At 44.2% G+C, this 22,267-nt stretch overlaps 1 protein-coding gene across 5 annotated transcripts in view; it reads left to right on the forward strand.

The window, feature by feature from the left end:
- Nucleotides 1-22,267, forward strand: part of ULK4 (unc-51 like kinase 4) — a 428,077-nt gene that overhangs the window by 81,387 nt on the left and 324,423 nt on the right. For all 5 annotated transcript variants that reach the window (XR_012901902.2, XM_006131810.5, XM_025189026.3 and 2 more), the window contains exon 19: nucleotides 12,875-12,958. Coding sequence is in view for 4 of the 5 variants with exons in the window: in XM_006131810.5 (XP_006131872.3) it covers nucleotides 12,875-12,958 (84 nt within the window). In the remaining variant the exon portion in view is untranslated. The remainder of the gene's footprint in view (nucleotides 1-12,874; nucleotides 12,959-22,267) is intronic.

The raw sequence follows: 22,267 nt of genomic DNA on the forward strand, positions 1-22,267 counted from the left end.
CCTGCCTCTTGCTCATAGCTTAACTTTATTTTATATTAGCAAAGTCTTGATCATTGCTGTCTAGGCCTCTGGCCTCCTACCCAGCCTGTAATACATGGGCTTATGTTTCAGACCCTCGTCTTACTACAAGGTATACATACTGTGTGAGTATTTTTAGCCACATTTTATTTGTACATCAAGTGCATACCTTATTAATGTTTAATATGTTCAAGTACTGACATTAAAATTACAGGGGATTTGCAAGTCTTGTAAAGGCTTACAGTGTGCTCACATGTTTGTTCTAACTCTCTCTCTCTATTATATTAGCTACTGCCATTAAGAGAAGGAAATGCCTGAAGCTCTTGTTTGAAATAAACTTTTAAAGTGCAACTTTTAAAGAGGCTAGGGGATTATTTTGTTGCCATTTTATATTCTCTCTACTTCTATGATCTGGCCTGGAGATTCATGAAGTTTTAACATCTTCATTAAATCTTTTATAGATTTTTTTCATTGTAATTTTTTTCTGTTATCCCTGTTGATGCTTCTAAATATTCTCTGTTATTTCTAAACATTTGTGCTTGCTTAAAGAGGCAATTTTCAAACTAAAATGAAGCATTTAATGTTTCTGATTCATGTGGTGGTATTAACCCCCCAACCCCTGAAAGGAGGGATTATAGAGTGATGGCAGCAGGATTTGAAATGTTTTCATGGAACAGTGGGAGTTTCTCTAGTCTCATGAAACTGTCTTGCTTTTATTGCACCACCAGTGCTGTATTCACAATAGAAAATAGCTCTTTAAAAGTTACCTCTACGTTGTCAAAGCAGTGGATGGGTTTTACTTAAAACAAAATCAGTCTGTGTTTTCCATCTATTAAAAGCTTCCTTCCACAATCACTGATTTCCCTCCATACTTATAATTCTATTCTTACATGATTCTTTCTGAAACAAAATACAGAAAGACTAACAAAATGGTTTATTAGATGATGAGCTTTCGTGGGCCAGACCCACTTCCTCAGATCAAATAGTGGAAGAAAATAGTCACAACCATATATACCAAAGGATACAATTAAAAAAAAAAAAAAGAACACATATGAAAAGGACAAATCAAATTTCAGAACAGAAGGGGAATGCGGGGGAGGAGGGGAAGGTAAATGTCTGTGAGCTAATGGTATTAGAGGTGATAACTGGGGAAGCTATCTTTGTAATGGGTAAGATAACTGGGGTCTTTGTTGAGACCCACGCGTAGAGTGTCGAATTTTAGCATGAATGACAGTTCAGAGGATTCCCTTTCAAGTGCAGGTTTAAAAGGCTTCTGAAGCAGGATGCAGGTAATTAAGTCGTTGAGACAGTGTCCTTTCTGGTTGAAATGGCAAGAAACTGTTTTTTCTTTGTGATCCTGTCTAATATCTGTTTTGTGGGCATTGATCCTTTGGCAAAGTGTCTGAGACGTTTGTCCAATGTACAAAGCAGACGGACTGTGACAGCCTGTCACTGGTCGGGGGGCGGGGCGGGGCGACCAGAACCCCGGTCCCCAGGAGATTGCCGCCGGGGAACCGGTTCTCCGGCGTTTCCCCAGCTCGCGCGGGCGGCGGGGGCGGGCGGGGGAACTCCCCCCGCGCCTGCGCCGGCTGCGCCGTGCCGGCTCCTTCCCCGTGTCCCCGGATGGTGGGGGCTGGGGGGGGCGGATCAGCTGGGCGGCAGGACGCTGCACGGCGGCGTGCCCAGAAGGGGTGGAGTCCCCGGGAGCGGCGAGTACGGCGGGCCAGCTCAAAAGGGCTGGCCGCCGGCGGAGAAGGAGGCAGGCTCCTGGCAGGAGCACAGGAGCCGAGCCAGAGACAGAACGGATCCCGGGCGGCATACCCCGCGGCTGCCAGCCCGGCGCTGGGCCCGGGGACTTCGGGACAGCCACTGCCCCTGGCGGTCCCTCAGCCCGTCGGCAGACGGGGGGCGTACCCCACCGCGTCGCGCACAACAGGAGCGGGACGCACGGAAACGGAACGGCGCCCCAGAGCGATCCCCCGAGGCTACGTCGGGAAGCGAGACACCACGAGACCCCGAACCAGGGTAGGTGTGAATGCGGCGGGCCCGATTGGCGGGCGCCGCCCGGGGGGAGGAAGGAGCCCGGGGCAGGGCGCTTTTGGCGACCGTGGGTGGACGAGTTTCGGAGGGATTAGCTCCCTCGTCCACCGCGTCGGGGCGTTAGCAAGCCCCGGCGCCTAGGGCCCCGGGCTGGGACCCGGAGAGAGGGCGGGACCGGGTCCCCCTCCCTCCCCGAAGGGAGTATCCCACTCCCCGCGGCTTGAACAGAGAGCTGTAGTGAGTCACGACCCCGCAAGGGGAAACGCTGGACCAGGAGCCGGCTGCCCCACCCCGCTTGGGCGGGTGACTGTCGTCGGGTTCGCTGACCCCCCCTTCCTCCTGGGAGGGGGTGATCGCACCCGTTACCGGGGGTTCCCCGTTGGGGGCTCCGAGGTCGAATAGACACAAAAAAGGGGGACACGAGGGTTCGCTGACCCCCCCTCTGGGGCCAAGAGGGGGTGATCGCACCCTGAAACCCCCACACGGACACTTTCGGCACATGATAGCATAAATTATATTTCTGGATGCGCAGGAATATGTGTTCTTGATCTTATAACTCACTTGGTTAGGTCCAATAATGGTATCAGCAGAGTGAATATGCGGACAAAGCTGGCAACGGGGTTTGTTGCAAGGGAAGGTACCAGGGTTGGTATTAGTGTGGTATGTCTTGTGGTTGTTGGTAAGAATCATCTTGAGGTTAGGTGGTTGTCTATAGGAGACTATGGGTCTGTTTGCTAGAGCCTCTTGGAGTTTAGTATCCTGTTCCAGTATAGGTTGTAGTTTATTGATAATGTGTTGGACAGATTTATATGGTTGTGACTATATTTTCTTCCACTATTTTGATCTGAGGAAGTGGGTCTGGCGCACGAAAGCTCATCATCTAATAAACCATCTTGTTAGTCTTTAAAGTGCTACATGGTCCTGTATTTTGTTTCAGCTACACCAGACTAACACGGCTAAATTTCTATCATGATTCTTTCTGTTTGCATGAAGAACGCTGTAAGACAGATGGGCCTTTCTGTTTGAATGTGAGTGAAACTGGACACTCATTCACCAGTTAAATGATGCAACATTCCCTTGCTTGCTTCCCAGTGGTGATGTACATGATCAGTGTTACCCTGCATCCATATGTTAAACAGCAAATGAGTACATAACTGAGATTTTTATTGTGAAAAAATCAAGAAGTACAAAATTAAGTATATTATTGTCCTCTAGCTCAATGCATAGCTAGGGTGCAGCATAGTGCAGATAGCAATGTAACATTTTACCCTTACTGCCGCAGCAGAGTTTTTCAAAACTTATCAGGAAGGAAGCCATCTCTGTTTGAATGGGAAGGTTTTATCTTGCCCTCTCTGCTGAGACTCTCAATATAGGTTCTGATTGTAACAGTGTCTTTTTATGTGAACAGCTCTCAGCTCAGAATTTGACTGAGACCAAATAATGTCAAATGGTACATTCTGATGATTATGGAGACAAGCTTTACTTGGACGATTGGACTAGAAACAAAAGGCACAATATTCTGCACCAGTCATTACCTGATGTAGCGTTGTCTAAACAATACTAACGTGTGTAGAAAGAGATGTTATTAACAGTAATAGCAGAAGATGGCATTTTTCTAAAGACCCACATGCTGTTTTTTCTTTTTATGATTCAAAATTCTGTTTTTATTCTTTAGAAATATTGATAATTTCAGATTAAAGGGATTTTAAAAGATATTGTGCATTATACTTTGTGTTCCTTGAGGCATATGCATTAACTGCATCATCTAAAGTTTTGAATATTACTATATTAATTTCCTAAGGGCACAAGATCAGAATGAGGATTTAAAGTGGGTATGAACATTGGGAACTCTGGTTACAGTTGGTACGCACACAAGTATTCACATTTTATCCTTCTCAAACCACATGCATGTTAACTGATGTTGTATAGGACTACATTAATGTGAACTAGATACTTCTGACAGCATGAGTGGAATTTGCATGGAGTACAATGCATTAGAGCACATATCTTTCTGAACTGTTGTTCTTTGGCACCATGTAAAGAAGCCCTTATTCCTCCTATGGAATTACAAACCATCCTCTTCTTAAACTTGATTGGGCTGTATTATATGGCTAGTGATTATTTTTCCCTATTCAGTTTTGCTGTGGATGGGGGAAAGTAAGCTGTAGGTTAAATCTAGCATGCCAGTTTTTTTATACCTGCTCATGTTTTGCAATATTTCTGAAACATGTAGAGTTATTCTGAGCATTTAATCCCCTATTTACTTTTGACAGTAATGTGATGGGTTTAAATCACAGAAGGCCCCTTAGAGTTGTCCCTTAGTGTGCTGATCATGCCACGGATACCTGCGTTCATGCTCTCTTCTGCTCCCCGCCATCTTGTCCTGCTGGGTCAGAACCTCTGGTCTCCCGCCAGCCAGGGCCCGAGTGGAGGATTACTGTTCCCCCTGCAGAGCAGCTTAGACACTGAACCAGTTCAGTTCTGAGAGGGCTCAGCATTCAGAAAAACAATTCCCAATTGGGACCAAAACCTCAAACAAATCAATCTTACCCTATCTAAAAGTTTTGCACAGAAAAAGCTCATGAAGTCATGTCAGCCCTCTTTTATCAATGAAAAAGAGAGATGCCAGTGGTTGCTCCCTGCCAGGCAACAATAATTCTCCTTCGAGTGGTCCCCGGGGGTGCTCCACTCTGGGTGCTGGTGGGTCCTTGTGCCAGCAACCAGAGACTTTTCTAGCAGTTTCCATTGCACCGCACACGTGCTGCAACACCCCCTTGTGTCATTGGAATTCGTTAGGTGTGCACGTGGTGCGGCTCCTCGGTTCCTTCTACCATCCTCGGTAGCAGACAAAGCCTTTCTTTTCTCTTCGACATCTGTGAAAAATAATAGATAAATACCCAGTTAATCCCTACAGGTACCTCATCATCCAAGTTCTTTCAACCCCATTCTCTACCCCAGTCAAAAGTTTTGGGGAAAAAGGGGTTTTGTTGTAGCTTGCCACTTTTCCCTGGTGCCTTGTGCCTGGTTCTCCCGGCTTTAAGAGGTGCAAGACATGCTGTGATGCTATGCCCGTTTCTGATGGGCACTCCAAGTGTATAAAGTGTCTGAGGGAGTCACATCAGACACACAAGTGGCCCCACTGTTCTAAACTCACGGGAAGAGCGCACCGTGGTCGCACTAATAGGCTGAAGACACTCCTCTACGAGAAGTCCCTTCGACCATCCTCAGAGGACTCTGCCGTGGCTCCAAAACCGGCCTCCCAGAGTAAGGGTATGGATAAGCCTTGTTCCTCTACCCACTCTGGCCTCGTGGCATAGAAATCGGGCCTTTCCCCAGCCTGTTCGCTACTCTCGGCACTGACTGCTGCGTGGGTCAGCACTGAGGATAGGCCTGGCATGTCAGGTACGTCACTGTCCAAGACGTCGGCACCTCACAAGAGAGCCCACTTGGAGCTGAAACAGAGACCATCGGCACCACCCACGACTATGGCACCAGATACACCTACGGCACCAGCCGCACCGGCGGGCCAACATAAGGACTGCTCGGCACCAAAGCACCATACCAAAACGGCACCGGTATCCGTGCCGAAAAGCTCCGCACCGACATGCCTCCGCCGGATCCCTTGGCACCTGGTGCCATCTCCAGCACCAACTAAGCCACACACCTGAGCACCGATGAAAGGACGAGAGCGTTACTGATCCCCAGTGCAAAGTCACACGCCAATGGCACCAATTTCACTGGGTTCTTCGTATAGTTGCTGCGGTCCCGCAGGTTATGTAATGTTTCTCGGTCTCCCAGCGAGGTGGGCATGGAATCAAGGAGTAGGTTTTCTTCCCAACACTCCAGTCCGGCCCACAGACCTCCCTTTTGGCAACCTAGTTCAGTACAATATGCATACCTTCCTCCTCTACCACCATGGTATGCACTATGGTATGCCTACCCACCACCACCATACACCTCCAGTGGCAGCCATGGGAGCCACGTCCCAAGAAGAGCCACCATCGTGCCCCTTGTACCATCTCTAGATTACCACCGGCCTCGCCTCCTTTCATTATTTGACTGAGCCAAATTCTCCAGGTCACTTTGAAATACAGGACTCTCTCTCTCAGAAGGGGAGGATAGATTCCCCCTTACACAATTCCTCATCATCTCCCGATGAGGCAGTCACAGCCGAACCTCCAGCGACAACACAAGAAAATGCCAAGACCTTTTGAAGAGAGAGTAGCCTTGGCACAGGAGTGAGACCTTCAAGAGGTACAAGTAAAGCAATATCGACTCTTATGCACACTATAACTTCCCACTACTTCCAGAATAGCACTCCCCATGGACGAGGCTATTATGGACCCTGCGGATAACATCTGGCAAACTCCTGCATCCATTACCCCGACAAATAAAAGGGCTGACCACAAATACTTTATCGCCCCTAAAGACATGGACTTGCTTTTCACCCATCCCTCTCCAAACTTATTAGTCGTGGACTCAGTTCGACATAAGAGAAGACAGCCTAACCTCAGGACCACTCCACAGGGCAGAGACTACAAAAAAGTCGACATCATGGGCCGCAAGGTCTACTCTTCTGCCACCTTGCTCCTTAAAGCAGCGAATTATACGGTGACGCTAGCGGACTATGACCATGCCAACTACTCCAGACTGCAAGATCTGGTTCAACACCTTCCAGAACACAAGAGATCAACTTTACTTAATATCATGCAGGAGGTTCACACCATCTCCCATACTGCCCTGCAGTCCGCAATGGACGTACCAGACACCGTGGCCTGTATTATAGCATCCACAATTGTACTATGAAGGATCTTGTGGCTTCAGGCATTAGGAGTCCCGAGAGACTTACAGCAGAAAGTCGAAGACTTACCCTTTGACAAGACCAACCTCTTTGAAGCCAAGATGGACGAAGTGTTACATTCTATGAAGGACTCCCATACCACCCTCAGGACCCTGGGAATGTACACTTCCTCCTTTAAAATAACGAGATACTCGACTTACCAGAGGCCCAGAGAGCCCTTCAGACAACAGACCAGATATGACTCCCGTCAGAAACAAAGACCCAATGTCGTAGACCCCAAGGCCAACCCAAAAAACACTCCTCCGCAACCTGTCCGCCTGCAGCCAAACAACAGATTTGAAAAATATGTCAAGAGCCAGAAAGCCACTCCACCACCACTTGCGCCCAGTCTTACTCAATTCAACCACCCTCTCCGGGCCTTTTTCCATTGATGGATCCAAATCACATCAGACAAATGGGTCCTGGAACTGATCCAATACGGTTATGCCATCCCTTTCACTTCCTTGCCTCCTACCCACCCTCCTACCCCGTCCCTCTTTAGGGACCCATCTCACGAAACCCTTCTCCAACAAGAGGTTTCGCACCTTCTACAATTGGGTGCCATAGAACAAGCGTCACCAGAATTCCAAGGTTGAGGCTTCTATTCAACTTACTTCCTAACCCAGAAAAAAATTGGAGGATGGCGACCCATATTGGATTTGAGGAGACTCAACAAGTACATTGCCTATGACCGCTTCAAACTGGTGACTTTAGCAACAATCATCCCCGCATTGGATCAAGGGGACTGGCTTTCAGCTCTTGACCTCCAGGATGCCTACTTGCACATCACGGTCCATCCTGCTCACAGACGTTCTTTACGGTTTACGGTGGGCACCCAACATTACCGGTACCGAGTGCTCCCCTTTGGCCTTTCAACTTCCCCCAGGGTCTTTTCCAAAACTCTGGCAGTCATAATGGCCTCACTTTGGCGTGAAGGGGTCATGATATTCCCATATTTGGATGTCTGCCTCATAAAAGGGTCGTCCCTGCAGGAAACCAAAGCCATGACAAATACCACTATGCACCTTCTGGTCAACCTGGGCTTCCATATAAACCACACAAAATCTATGCTACTTCCAACCCCAAAATTGGAGTTTATAGGGGCCCTCATTGACACGAATCTGTGTTTGGGTTGAATCCAACACCATTCGCAACCTTATCATGAGTGCGCAATCAGTTTCCACCATGACGGTACGTGAACACCTCAAAATCCTTAGACATATGGCCTCTACAACATATGTCGTCAAGTTGGCTAGACTCCACATGAGGGGCCTGCAGTCATGGTTGGCCACAACCTACAAGCCTTCCAGGGACCAACTCTCCAAAATAGTGTCTATTCCACCACGCATCCTCAATTCCCTTCATTGGTGGACAATTCCTCAAAACATGCTAGATGGTGTACCATTTCAGTGTCCTCCCCCCAACCTCACAATTATAACAGATGCCTCACTTATGGGTTGGGGAGCCCATTTAGGGTAACACTACAGCCCAAGGGAAATGGTCCTTCATGGAACAAACTTTTCATATCAACCTCCTTGAACTACGAGCAGTCAGATATGCACGCCAACACTTCGAACCGTACATAGCTCACAAGTCCATTACCATCATGACAGACAACACCACCTGCATATACTACATCAACCGGAAGGAGGGTGCGCCGTCTCCATCCCTTTGCATGGAAGCCACTAAATTATGGAACTGGTGCTTGGCACATCAGGTCACCCCAATAGCTTCTTACCTTCCTGGGGTACTCAGCATCACAGCGGATGCCCTAAGCCACACATTCCACTATCAGCATGAATGGGAGATAGACAGACACGCTCTCGCTCCACTAATCTATCAGTGGGGCCAACCAGACATAGACCTCTTTGCCACAAAAAACAAGAAGAAGTGTCACCTCTACTGCTCCAGAGCAGCCTTAGGGAAACACTCCCTCAGAGACACCTTTTCCATCAGGTGGGACGCTCCTCTCCTCTACACCTTCCCTCCCTTTCCCCTCCTACATAAAGTCCTCAACAAGATCAGGACAGATCAAGCTCGGTTCATGTAAGTGGCACCAGCATCGCCCAGACAGAAGTAGTATCCTTACCTTCACAAGATGGCGATGATGGACCCGTATCCTTTCCCACTCCATCACGACCTCCTGTCACAGAATTACAAGAGGACTCTCCATCCAGAACTCCACAAACTTCATCTCCATGCCTGGCTCCTTTATGGCTCCAGGATGCCAAAAATACCTGTTCAGAGCTGGTGAGAAAGATACTGATCAACAGTAGAAGACAGTCCACCAGGAGAACATACCTATATTAATTAAATAGATTTTCTCACTGGTTTAATTGTTCGCACATAACACATCTGGTTCCACCCCCCTCCCTACTTTTTTGGACTACTTATTATCCCCGAAACACTCAGTCCTCGCTCTTAGCACCATCAAGGTCCATGCTGCTACCATAGCAGCTTTTCATCATCCCACAGATTGGGTTTCCATCCTTGCTAATCTGATAACAAAACTGTTCTTTAAGGGTCTGCAAAACATTTTCCCACCTGTCCACCCTCCGGTCCCTGTCTGGGATCTGAGCCATGTTCTAAAAAGCCTGACAAAGCCACTGTTTGAGTCTCTAGCCACCTGCTCTTGGTCTCATTTTTCCATGAAGATGTCCTTCCTGGTCGCGATAACCTCCAGTAGGAGGGTGAGAGAACTCACCGCCTTAATGGCTGAACCCCTATACACGGTGTTCACGAAGGACAGAGTGATACTCCGACCTCACCCGAAGTTCCTCCACAAAGTCCCTTCCACGTCAACGAACCCATACACTTGCCTTCCTTTTTTCCTACGCCGCATGCTGATCCAGTTCAAGTCGCATGGCACACTTTCGACATCTGTAGAGCACTGGCAATTTATGTGGACCGAACCAGACCCTGGCGAGTCTCCCCTAGGTTGTTTTTGTCCTACACTGAATGATCCAAAGGACAAGCAGTTTCATCTCAGAGGTTTTCGAAATGGATTACCTTCTGTATTCGAACATGTTGTTATACATTATATGACAAAGCCTTACCTGAAACCATCATAGCTCATTCCTCTAGAGTGATGTCTTCCACAACTGCCTTCATTAGCAATGTTCCTCTCCAAGATATCTGCAATGACGCCTCCTGGTCATCTGACCACACATTCACTCAACGTTACGCTCTCTCCTCTTTGATTGCATTTTTCATGGTGGTGGGATACACAGTACTATCTACAGTGACTACCACATGGCTACAAACCCACCTCCATGAGCTCACAATTGCTCTGTAGTCACCCAGAGTGGAGCACCCACGGGGACCACTCGAAGGAGAAGAGAGTTGTTCACCTTGTGCAGTAATGGTGGTTCTTCAAGATGTGACCCTATGGTTGCTCCACCACCCTCCCTCTTTCCCCTGCTTTGGAGCCTTATGCTCTAATGGGTAGAGAAGGAATGGAGGAGCTATGTTGTGCTGCGTGCGCTTGCCTGTCTGCCTGCTGCCTAACAGATTCCAACAACACAAGGGGGTGCTGCAGCGCATGCGCGGCATGGTGGAAACTGCTAGAAAAGTCTCCGGTTGCTGGCGCGAGGATGCACCAGCGCCAAGAGTAGAGCACCCATGGGGACACATCTCAAAGAACCTCCGATACTGCACAAGGTGAATAACTCTTTCTTTATATTGGGTTTGATAGTAAACAAAATTGTTTTAAGTATAAAAAACAGAATTGAAGTGGTTGCCAGTGAAAACAGTCAGATCAAAGTAAATTACTAAATTTAAAGGAACAAGAACATATAGCTAGTTCTAATCCAATAAGATTACTTACTTAAATTGATGTTACTTAATATGCAATTTCTTACTTAAACAGTTCTAAACATTTCTTTCTCAAGATAAGCAGCCTCCTAGTTTCACCTGATCCTTCCCCCTGTTCAGTCTTAGATGTTCAGAAAGTCCAAATGACCTTCTGTTTACCTGACAATTTTATGCTACTTTTTTAAGAGAGCAGCAGTCCATTTACCACTAATGGTGGCATAATATTCTTGGTATAGTCTTATTCTAAACACTATAATAATAGAAGAGATATGTAAGGATTCTGGAATATTGATATTTCTCTCTAGATAAATAGTAGATTCCCAAGTGCTTCATAGTGGCTTTTGGATAAGTTACACTTGTAACTTTTGCATACTTTTGTAGCCAGACAGGCCACCCCTCTGTGACTTCCATCTTGTTTGCCCCTCTGAGGTGCCTGCATACAGGGCAGAGAAGGATCAATAAAATCAGCATAGTCTTTGAAGTCTCGACACAAGGCTTGGATATGCTGGCTCATCTGACCCTGAGTAAGCTGAAAACATAGATATGAGAAAGAACAATCAAGGCAATAAGCTGACCTCGAGGCTGTGAGAACTGCCCTGGCTGGCACCTACATTGATACGATCACACACAGTCATCCCTGGGAGAGGAATCTCCCACTGAGAAAAGAATGCCCAGTGCTCCCAATTTAGTTATCTCTCTTACAAGTGTACATTAAGTTCACAACTCCCTTGTAAGAACTGGCATCACAAAGATGGACCAGCACCATTTGGCATCACCGATAAAGAGAAATACGTGACCCCAGGGGTATAAAGATGGGTCCAGCAGCATACTCACTTTGAGTGCCAGTCCAACCTTTTCCTGCTGGTCGGGTTAAGTGAATTGCCTCCCGAGGTCCACGGGGACGCCCACCTTGTATTTCATCTTTCCGAGGAATTGAGGGACCGATCCTGGCCTGACACACTGGGGTCGAGCGACGCAGAAGGGGGTAAAAATTGTACCCGTATGTGTCCTTTTGTTTTAGTGCATGCATAAAATAGAGCTCTTTAAAGATTAAGCTGTCACTTGGTACCATTATTTTCTATCTTCCTTTTTCCTGTGTAACCATTTAAAATCTGTATTTGCTAGCAGTTTAAAAAATAGAGCAATAGCCATTATAACCATATGATTTATAAGCTTCTTTAATAAACCTGTAACTGTTTAAGTTTTAACCTGACTCCTTCAGTTGCTTTAACAGAACCAAGCACAATTTAAAAGAACTTCAGCTGGTCATAAGGGACAGATATAGGAAGAGCTGGGGCATTTGGATCATGTCGCTTCCAGAGGACAGATCCGTAGGGGCATCTCTCAGCCTTCCCTAGGCTGCTTGCTGCGAAGGGATCCTGTATCTTAGCAGTCAAAATCTGAGATGTAATAAGCTCTTCCTATAAACTCTGGGGCGTCTGTCGGCCTGTTGACTTCCCGCTGCGAAGGGATTCCGATCCTAGCGGTTAAAGACACAGACATTAAACTCCTCGGGGTGCCCGTCAGCCTCCCTAGGCTGCCCTCTGCGACAGGACCTTGTGTCCCAGCAGCTGAAGACTCGGGTGTAACACACACACACACACACACACTCTGTCTCTGTCTCTCTCTGCCCTGACCATCGGCTGACAACTTTTCAAAAGCAAATTGAAAAAGTAATCAAACTTAATTTTAGATTTGTTAGACTCTAAGGTGCCACAGGACTACTTGTTTTTTAAGTTACTAACACGGCTACCCTTCTGAGAAGTTTAAATACAATAACTTACTTTTTTTAATTTTTGATATTTTAGAAATAATTAACAAATTAATCAAAACAGTTGCTGAGATTGTAGTCCTGGTTGTAATTTAAATTGCATTAAGCCAACGACAAATAAAAATTGTACGATGAATACTAATAGGAATGTTAGATCGTGGTTCAACAATATAATAAAAAAAACTTTTTTGCCAGAAAATCCAAAATGTCAAATTCAAATGTTGTTCCAGAATTTTTCTAGATTTATTCAGTTGACATACATATAATATTCATCTTTTAAAAATCTATTTGATGTATTTTTCATAGCTGAGATGTTATGAATATTTTAGAATTAAAGGGTTAATATAATTTTTGCTGTTAGCTTCACTGCTGATCCTTCTACTTCATTGCAGGAAGAAAAACAGGCGCACCCCAGAGAATGCTGGGTTGTTCCTTTAGCTGCTTACAATGTGCTAATGAGGTGCCTTCGGGAAGGGGTAAGGATTTTTTATTGTCCTCAGTTGAATTTCTCCACTGTAATAACCCTTCAGGCATTGTGAGAGAATTGTAGCCTAAAGCACTGCAGTACATTGTCAATGAAGTATTGTTCCTGAATTTAAATAGTCATGATATGACCATGAACTACACAGTAGTAGTTGATTGCAAAAATCTGTATACTCAATATTTATGCATTGTTAGTTGATTTCAATTATAAGATAGTAAATAAAGAATGACTGTGATGTAAATGTGTAATTTATTTGTTACGGATTTCTTTTGAGGAGTGTATATATACACACAGATCTTATTTTCTGCCAGTCTGATGGAAAAAATTGATATACAAAGCTCTAAACACTCCATCATCTTGCCCGGCCATCAGTGTGTGTTGGAGCCTGAAAGTAGTGAACTTAAGATACAAATAATACATAGCAAAAAAGGTCTTGTACTTAATTCCTGTTGTGAAAACTTTGTTAAAAAAGGATAGAAAACAACCACATTCTAGATTCCCCACTCAAAATGAAAAATAATTGAACATGGCCACATATAAAGCTGTCGTTTATGTTTATTTAAGGCCAATTGCCCGGGGCAAAGCTAGAAGCCAAAAAAATTCTTTACTGGGGAAAAAGGCAAAATTAAACACTTCTTTTTAGATCTTTATTGCTTACAGATTATACTTAACAGAAGAAATCTCAAGCGGCATAGAAAATTTCCAAATTAAGTAACCAAGAGCACATATCTGATTTGTTTCTGGACTCTTTCCAGCCAATAAAAGATACATAATAAGATGTCATTCCAAGACATGGTTGTTATAACCCTTGTAAATGTCAGTTTGGCAAACGGAGACTTCTTGCTATCTCTGGATATCCATGGCATAGAAACAAAACAGAGGCATTGAAAGGAACATTTACCCCAGGGGAATTCTGTGCCACTCCATAATGCAGAATTTTGTAGAAATTAACATTGTGCACACAGAATTTTCTTTCCCTTACAGAAATGGGCTATGGTGCTGCTAACCACCACTAGGGGCTATTGGACACAGCAAAGCCTAGCCTACACATAGAATATAGTGCTGTGGGGAGAGCGGGTGGGGGTGGGACATGGAGCTAGAGGATTTATGGTAGCTTGAAGGTCCCAAAATGCCCTGAGGGAAAGAGAGGTTTGCATGCAGGAAACTCTGCATAAACCTGAGACCAAAATAATCAGGTTTCTCCCTCAGGATCCCTGGGCTCTGGCAAGAGAGGCAGGGCAGGTGTCTGGACTGGGGGATGGGCACAGCTGGGCACTGGGGTGGTAGACTGTGGCAGAGCAATAGGAACTTGATTGTCATAGGGTTTCTTTAATTCTTTATTCTTGAGGAGAATTTTTGTATGCCTGTACCGTTACGGCCTTAGTTGCTAATGGGTATTTTGAAAAAAATTATTAAAATAATTGAAACTGGCATGATTATGTAGTGTTATTTTGACAGCATGAAACAGACCTCTTGTTGCAGTGCAGTCCTGTTCCATGCTAAGCTCAGTGGACTTAAAATTAAAGCTCATTACCTGAGCAAGGCCTTTTTTATTAAAATAAAGTGCGAGGGGAAAAGAAAAGGTAAACTAGAATACCATTATGATTCTTATCTTTGGACTTCTGAAGAACCTAGCATATTGGTCAAAGGGGACAGATGCAATTATGTTTTTTGTACTCCTTACTACTTTTTTAGTTGTCAGTTTCCCAATGTACAGGAAAATTCTTGGTGTTTTTTTCTGAAGATAAAAGTTTTTTAAAAAAATAAATTATTCTCTGCGTTGTAAGATTATTTTTCAGTGAAGAATTTCTAATTACAGTTAACAGCCAAATGAAGATTTGATTTATGTAGTCCTGAATGCTCAAGGACAAAAGTTTCTTTTCTGTGTACTTCTTCTAATTTTCTATCTTTTCTCTTTTTGTTTAAATTGAAGATAATCTGGCAACTGATTAGAAATGCAGGAGTAAGTTCTCATTGCCTGAATCAGTTTCCAATCTGTTTCTGTAATGACACTTGATTAGTATTCGAAGATTTTATGATTTTTAAAAAGACATCTTTTAAAAAGTAGAAGTCAAATCCTAGTGAGGATATTAGAAAGGAGCCTAAACTGTCAAATTAAGTGTAAAAACATAAAATCCAAAAAGGAGTTTCAAGAGCAGCTAGCCAAAAACTCAAAGTAATAGCAAAATGTTAAAGTTCACCAGAAGCAGGAAGCCTGCTAAACAACCACTGAGGCCCTTGTATGATGGAAATGCTAAAGGAGTACTCAAAAATGATAGTCATTGCAGAGAAGCTAAATGTATTCTTTACTTTGGACTTCATGGGTGAGGATGTTGGGGAGATTCCCAAACCTGAGCCATTTTGTTTTAGGTGAGAAATCTGAGGAATTGTCCCAGATTGAGGTGTCATTAGAAGAGGTTTTGGAACAAATTGATAAACTTAACAGTAACTAGTCACCGGGACCAGATGGCATTCACCCAAGAGTTCTGAAAGAACTCAAATGTAAAATTGCGGAACTATTAACTCTGGTTTGTAACCTATCCTGTAAATTAGCTTTTGTACCCAATTACTGGAAGATAGCTAACATGAGGCCAATATTTAAAAAGTGCTCTAGAGGTGATCTTGGCATCATGGACCGATAAGTCTAACATCAGTACTGAGCAAATTATTTGAAACTATAGTAAAAAATAAAACGGTCAGAAACATAGATGACTTTTCCCCAACCAAATTATGTTCAACATGGATTCTGTAAAGGGAAATCATGCCTTACTAATCTACTAGAGCTCTTTGAGGGGGTCAGCATACATGTGGACAAGGGGGATCCAGTGGATATAGTATATTTAGATTTCCAGAAAGCCTTGGCAAGGTTCCTCACCAAAGGCATTTAAATAAAGGAAGTTATCATGGGATAACAGGGAAGGCCCCTTAATGGATTGATATCTGGTTAAAAGACAGGCAACAAATGGTAGGAATAAATGGTAAGTTTTCAGAGTGGAGAGAGGTAACAAGTGGGGGTCCCCAAGGGTCTGTCCTGAGACCAGTTCTATTCAACTTATTTATAAATGATCTAGAGAAAGCGTTAAACAGTGATGTGGCAAAATTTGCAGATGATACTACACTGCTCAAGATAGTTAAGACCAGGGATACTCAACACGTGACCCAGGGGCTGCATGCGGCCTGCAGCCCCATTTGTTTGCTGCCCTCGGGGTGGGTTGGGATTATGCGGGGCTCAACACGTGGCCCGGAGGGGGATCCTTTGAACATAGCTTCCACTGAGAACACGCTCCACAACAGCATTGTGGAGAGAGCATTGAAAGACATAAGCAGATGGGCTGGCTGGAACAGACGGGTACAGGGTGTTAGCATTTCTAGCCCCCAGGGAGGAGGTGCCAGAAGTGCTGGGGCATTATGGGAAGTGCTTTGTATTTATGCCTGTCAGTGTGAAAGAAGCTATTTGCATGTATATGCAACCACACTTCAGTTGCGGCCTGTGCTGTATCATTGTGGCCCCCAGGTCTTCCATAGTTCAATAGCCCTGGATAAGACCAAAGTAGACTGTGAAGAACTTCAAAAAGATCTCAGCAAACTGAGGGTGTGTCTAGACTGCAGGCTTTTTTAAAAAAAAGTGGCCTTTTTTCGAGAAAACTTCCCCTGCATCTAAACTGCTGCCACATTCTTTCAAAAGTAAATCGAAAGAACGTGGAGGTTTTTCGACCGCAGTAAACCTCGTTTTAGGAGGAATAATGCCTTTTTTTGAAAGTGCTCTTTCGAAAAAAGGCGCTATGTAATGCAAACTGTGCTTTTTTGAAAGAAAGCATGCAGACTGCCTGGGTGCTCTCTTTCGAAAGAGCGCCTTGCTTTTTTGAAAGTACTGGTTGTAGTCTAGATGCTCTTTTTAGAAAGAGCCTTGCAGTCTAGACGTAGCCTAAGTGACTGAGCAACAAAATGGCAAATAAAATTTAATGTGGGTAAATGTAAAGTAATGCACATTGGAAAAAATAATCCCAACTATACATACAATATGATGGGGACTAATATAGCTACAACTACTCAAGAGAGAGATCTTGGAGTCATTGTGGATAGTTATCTGAAAACATCCACTCAACGTGCAGCAGCAGTCAAAAAAGCAAACAATGTTAGGAATCATTTAAAAAAGTGATGAGAGAATAAGACAGAGAATATCTTATTGCCTCTATATAAAACCATGGTATGCCCACATCTTGAATACTGCATACAGATGTGGTCGCCTCATCTCAAAAAAAGATATGTTGACATTAGAAAAGGTTCAGAAAAGAGCAACAGAAATGATTAGGGGTTTGGAACGGGTTCCATATGAAGAGAGATTAAAAAGACTTAGAAAAGAGGAGACTGCGGTGGGGGAGGGGATATGATAGAGGTCTATAAAACCATAACTGGTGTGGAAAAAGTGAATAAGGAAAAATTGTTTACTTGTTCCCATAATATAAGAAGTAGGGGTCACTAAGGCCGTGTCCAGACTCAGGGTTTTTTTTGGGAAAAGTAGCCTTTTCCCGAAAAAACTTCCCCTGCATCCAGACTCAAGCCGCGTTCTTTCGAAATTATTTCGAAAGAACGCGGCTTTTCTTTCGATGGCGGTAAACCTCAATTTACGAGGAAGAACGCCTTCTTTCGAAAGTTCCTCTTTTGAAGGCGTTCTTCAATGTAAAGAGGCCATCTTCGAAAGAGAGCATCCAGACTCGCTGGGTGCTCTCTTTCGAAAAAGCGGATTTCTCTTTCGAAAGAAGCCTGCAGTCTAGACATAGCCTAAATGAGATTAATAGACAGCAGGTTTAAAACAAACAAAAGGAAGTTTTTCTTCACGGACAGTCAACCTGTGGAACTCCTTGCCAGAGAATGTGGTATAGACTAAAACTTTAACAGGGTTCAAAAAAGAGCTAGATAAGATAATAGAAATTAGGTCCATCAATGGCTATTAGCCACGATGGGTAGGAATGGTGTCCCTAGCCTCTGTTTGGGTATGTCTACATAGGAAAGTTATTTCAAAATAACTTTACTAGCATCTACACAGCCAAACCGCTGTTTTGAAATTAATTGAAATTAATAGCGGGGCGCTTATTTCGAATTTGGTAAACCTCATTCCTTGAGGAACAATGCCAAAATTGAAATAGCTATTTTGAAATAAGTGCTGTGTAGACACTTATATCGAAATAGGGGGCCTTCAGCCTTCCCAGGGTTCCCTGGTGGCCACTCCAACCTCAACCAAGAATACTCCTCTCTCTCCCCCTTCCCTGGAGCCCTTAAAGGATTTGACTCTGGCCACAATGCCTTTGCCAACTCCAAGCCTGCCAGCCCAGAGCCAGCAGTCACTGCCCCTGGCCCAGTGGCCCCAAAACATGAGCCCGCAAACCACTGCCAGCCAGCCTTTCACCGCTCCCCAGGAGCAGTCTGCCAGCTCCCAGGAGCCTGCCATGGCCCGGAGAAGGCAGGCGCCTTCCTAGTCCAGGGTGAAGATCATGGTCTTTATTCAGGTTTGGTGAGGATGCCCCCAACGTCCATGATCTCCACACTAGACGGAGGAATGTGGCTGTCTGTGGCAGGATAGCTGCCAGCCTGGCCACCAAAGGCCGCATGCAAACCCAAGAGCAGGTTTGCATGAAAATCAAGTTGGTCCGGCGAGACTCCCAACCCTGAGCTTCCGCTCCCCCTTCTTTCCCTTGCTTCCCCCTTCCAGCTTCCTCCTCCCAGGTTTCCCCCTCCCCTCTCCCAGATTCTCTTCTCTCCTCTCCCGCCTCCTTTCCCCAGTCTCACCAGAGTTTCATTTCCCCACTCCAATTTTGTTAAAGAGAGTTTGTGTTCATGAAAATACATGTATTTTATTTGATATCAGGAAGGGGGGTTAGAGAGGGGTAAGTGGAAGGACGCGAGAGAGGAATGAGGAACAGGCCCCCCAGTGGAGCAGACCAGGGAGGCTTTTAGTGCTCCTCAGGGTGGAAGCTCTCCCGTGGAGCCTCCTGGATACTGACAGTCCCCCAATGGACCTCCTGGAAGTCAGCCTGCGGAAAGTGCAGCCAGACTCGCAGCAATGTGTCCATGAGAAGCACCAGAGTGCCCAGGGGCAGCTCTGGCTCCATGTTGCAGAGTGCTGTGCTGTCCCGAGTGAGGGCAACCAGAGCATGCAGAGACAAAATGCTTTGCTGTCCCTCATCGAGGTAGGCAAGCAAGCAGGGAAAGCTGAGAACTGGCTGTCCGGGGGGGTCCCTTTAAGCATAGGCCTCAGGCAGCAGCCACACGAAGTAACTCTTGACCTGATGGCCTGCCAGACCTGGTTCTGGACAGCCTTAAATACGATTCAGCGTCCACTCAGTGTGGACGTGCTATTTCAAAATAACAAAACGCTATTCCTTTTCTACGGTCCTTGGCAGAAGATGGAGTTTTGAGCAGTGCTCTCCACTGGAAAAAGATAAAAATTAGTTTGTTCATGGATTTTAGTGTTTTTTGTCTTTGGCTTGTTCTTGTTCCCTTTTTCTTTATATATATATATATATGCATATGTGTGTGTGTGTGTGTGTGTATATATATATATATATATATATATATATATATATATATATATATATATATATAAAGTTTCTCCCCAGTTTTTTCTCTAAGTTCTTCATGCTAGTTTATCAGCATGCCAGGTTCTCCTGGGTTTAAAAAATGTGGCTGTAGAGATTCAATGCCCACTTCAGATGGGCATGCCTCATGTAGAAAGTGCTGAGGTGAAGGCCATGTGACACAGAAAATGCGCACACTGCCAGAGTATGACCGCCAGGGTCAGGGACTGGGAGTAAAGGCTTAAAAATTTGCTGAGACAGACCTCTCTTCCAGAAGCAAAGACAACTGTTCCTTCAGAACATATAACTCGGAGGAAAAGGGCCAATTCATCGCCCAAATTAGAGTCTAATAAGTCCCCTCATAAGTCTCCTTACCGGCTGCGGTGTCAACAGTTCATGTTGTATGCTCTCCGGTGCTGTTTACCTCTGGCACAGTGCGAAAACAGAAAATGGCCCCGGTGAAAGGCTGCTAGTAGGAACCTAAGAGAAAGGGCACTGCCCCCACAGCGACAATACTGGCACTGATAAAGGTAGACATGCTGCCCACACCAATGCTGATAGACACAGTGGCACCACCACAGCGTTCGGAGTCCTGGCATGTATCCGCACTGAAGCATTCTCCAGCACTGCAAGTGCCAAAGCTGAGACTGCACGGAACAACAAAACCCCAGCACTGAACATCGCAACCATTGATGCCTTTTTCACTGGTGCCAACAGATAAGAAACCTCCACATTCTCTGAGACTCAAGGAATCTAGCCCATATTGGTGTTCCTCTGAGAAGATTTCGTTCTCCCCTACTCTATCTTCCATGGGCACTGGACCCAGCATAGGACATGAGAGCAGTTTCTCTTCCCAGCACTCACCACCATCTAGCTCAGTCAGTTCCCGGTGTTCAAACAGGCACTGATCACCTTACCACCACTGACAATGCAAAGACCGTGCGAGACAGCTATTATGTGTGTGTGTGCAGTTCAGGAAAGCACTGTTAGGCTAAAAATCTCCACTCACTGACACACAGACTCATTGATACTTGAGTGGAGCACCTACCGGAACACACACACACATCAAAGAATCATCATTACTGGACAAGCTGAATAACTTCTTGAACAAACAGATTCACAGATGGACAGACAGATGTATACTTCTAAAATGCTTAGAAAAATATAAGATGTATAATTTCACTGTGCATGTGTGTATATCATTTAAAATATATTATCCAAAACTGAAGAATAAAAAGTACATTGCTTTTAGATTGTGTTTTTTCTCAGTGTTTAGGAAAGCATCTAATATGCTTTTGGCTCTTCCAGAACCAAATTAACTAACAGTATAGAGTAAAATAAGTTATTTGCCCAAATTTAAATATTGACTTCTTGATACTTTTAAATATTGAATGAAAAGAAAATGTAAGGAAAGCTTATCTTTTTCTTCACACATACAATCCCCTTATTGGAACTTGCTTTCGCATTTATGTGGGTTTGATTTTTCAAAGGCGTTTAGCACCCTGTAATTGAAGTCAATAGAACCAGAAGTGCTTAGTGCCTTTAAAAAGCCAAGCCCTATATCTTTTAGTGCTCTTTTGTAAAATTACTTGGAATCTGAGGAAAAAAAGAGATTGTGTATAGCTTTTAAAAACATTGCTATATTGCTATATTAATGCTATTTATGGTTCACATTGCTGGCAGGTTAACTGGGGTACAAAAACTCTTTCATCATATGTTCAGGATCCATTTCTTTCAAGTAATATAGCTGATGTCCTGATAACATTATAAGATGAATCCTTCAGTTGATGTCAAATAATAGTTTAGCTCCAGCTTCCTTTCCCAAGAGTTAATTAAGCAGAACATGCTACAAGGCTTGTTGCTTATACAGTGTTTGAGAACAGGTCCCAGAGGGTCTATGGGAGCCAACCTCATGTGGCAGCAAATTGAATTAATCTGACAGCCTCATTGAGTTTATAGAGCACTATGACAATACATGACACTTTTCCAGCCAAGATTCTAGAATGTCTGTGGTTATCTGGCATTGGGCCTGATTCATATCAACATGGGCTGAAAAATACAACATAAAGTGCACTTTGAGTGACAAAATTTTGCTAAAGATAGCTAAAAGTGCATCTGGATATTGCTGAAGATTTGTTAGCATTGATAATAACTATTGTCTGCTGCATAATGCTTTGGTTATGACTTATTTATGTATTATAATGCATTTACTAAATCGGTTGCTTATTTCATGCAACACAGGATCTGCAGTTTGTGTGCCTAACAATCTTTGGCATGTAAGAGAATTAATACTACTGTTAATCTTTTGACTATGTAACAGTGCCTATTGTAAATGCGCATGTTTTTTCACTTATGGAGTTCAGAAAAATCATTTAAACTCAACTTCAAAGAAAAAGAGAACACATTTGCAAGCAAAAATATTTAAGAAATGTGAAGAAGCTTAATTTATATAAAAGTGCACTTAGATATGAGTTTTTAAATGGTTGTCTATTTGGTACACTGACAACTTTTTGGTATGACTGGAAACTAATTCTCCTTTCAGTTAGTGTAAATCAGAAATAAATCCATAGGATCAGTTGTTTTATATCAGTGTAAAACTATATGAGATGAGAATCAGGGCCCATGAGTAAATTGTACTTGTTTGAATAGAACTGAAGTTTATACTGTAGTGAGAAATTAGACACTTACAAAGAAAGTGTCCTCTAAGAATTATGCTGTAATTCCTA

Source organism: Pelodiscus sinensis, chromosome 2 (genome assembly GCF_052426305.1).
Source record: "Pelodiscus sinensis isolate ZL-2025 chromosome 2, ASM5242630v1, whole genome shotgun sequence".
NCBI lineage: Eukaryota > Metazoa > Chordata > Testudines > Trionychidae > Pelodiscus > Pelodiscus sinensis.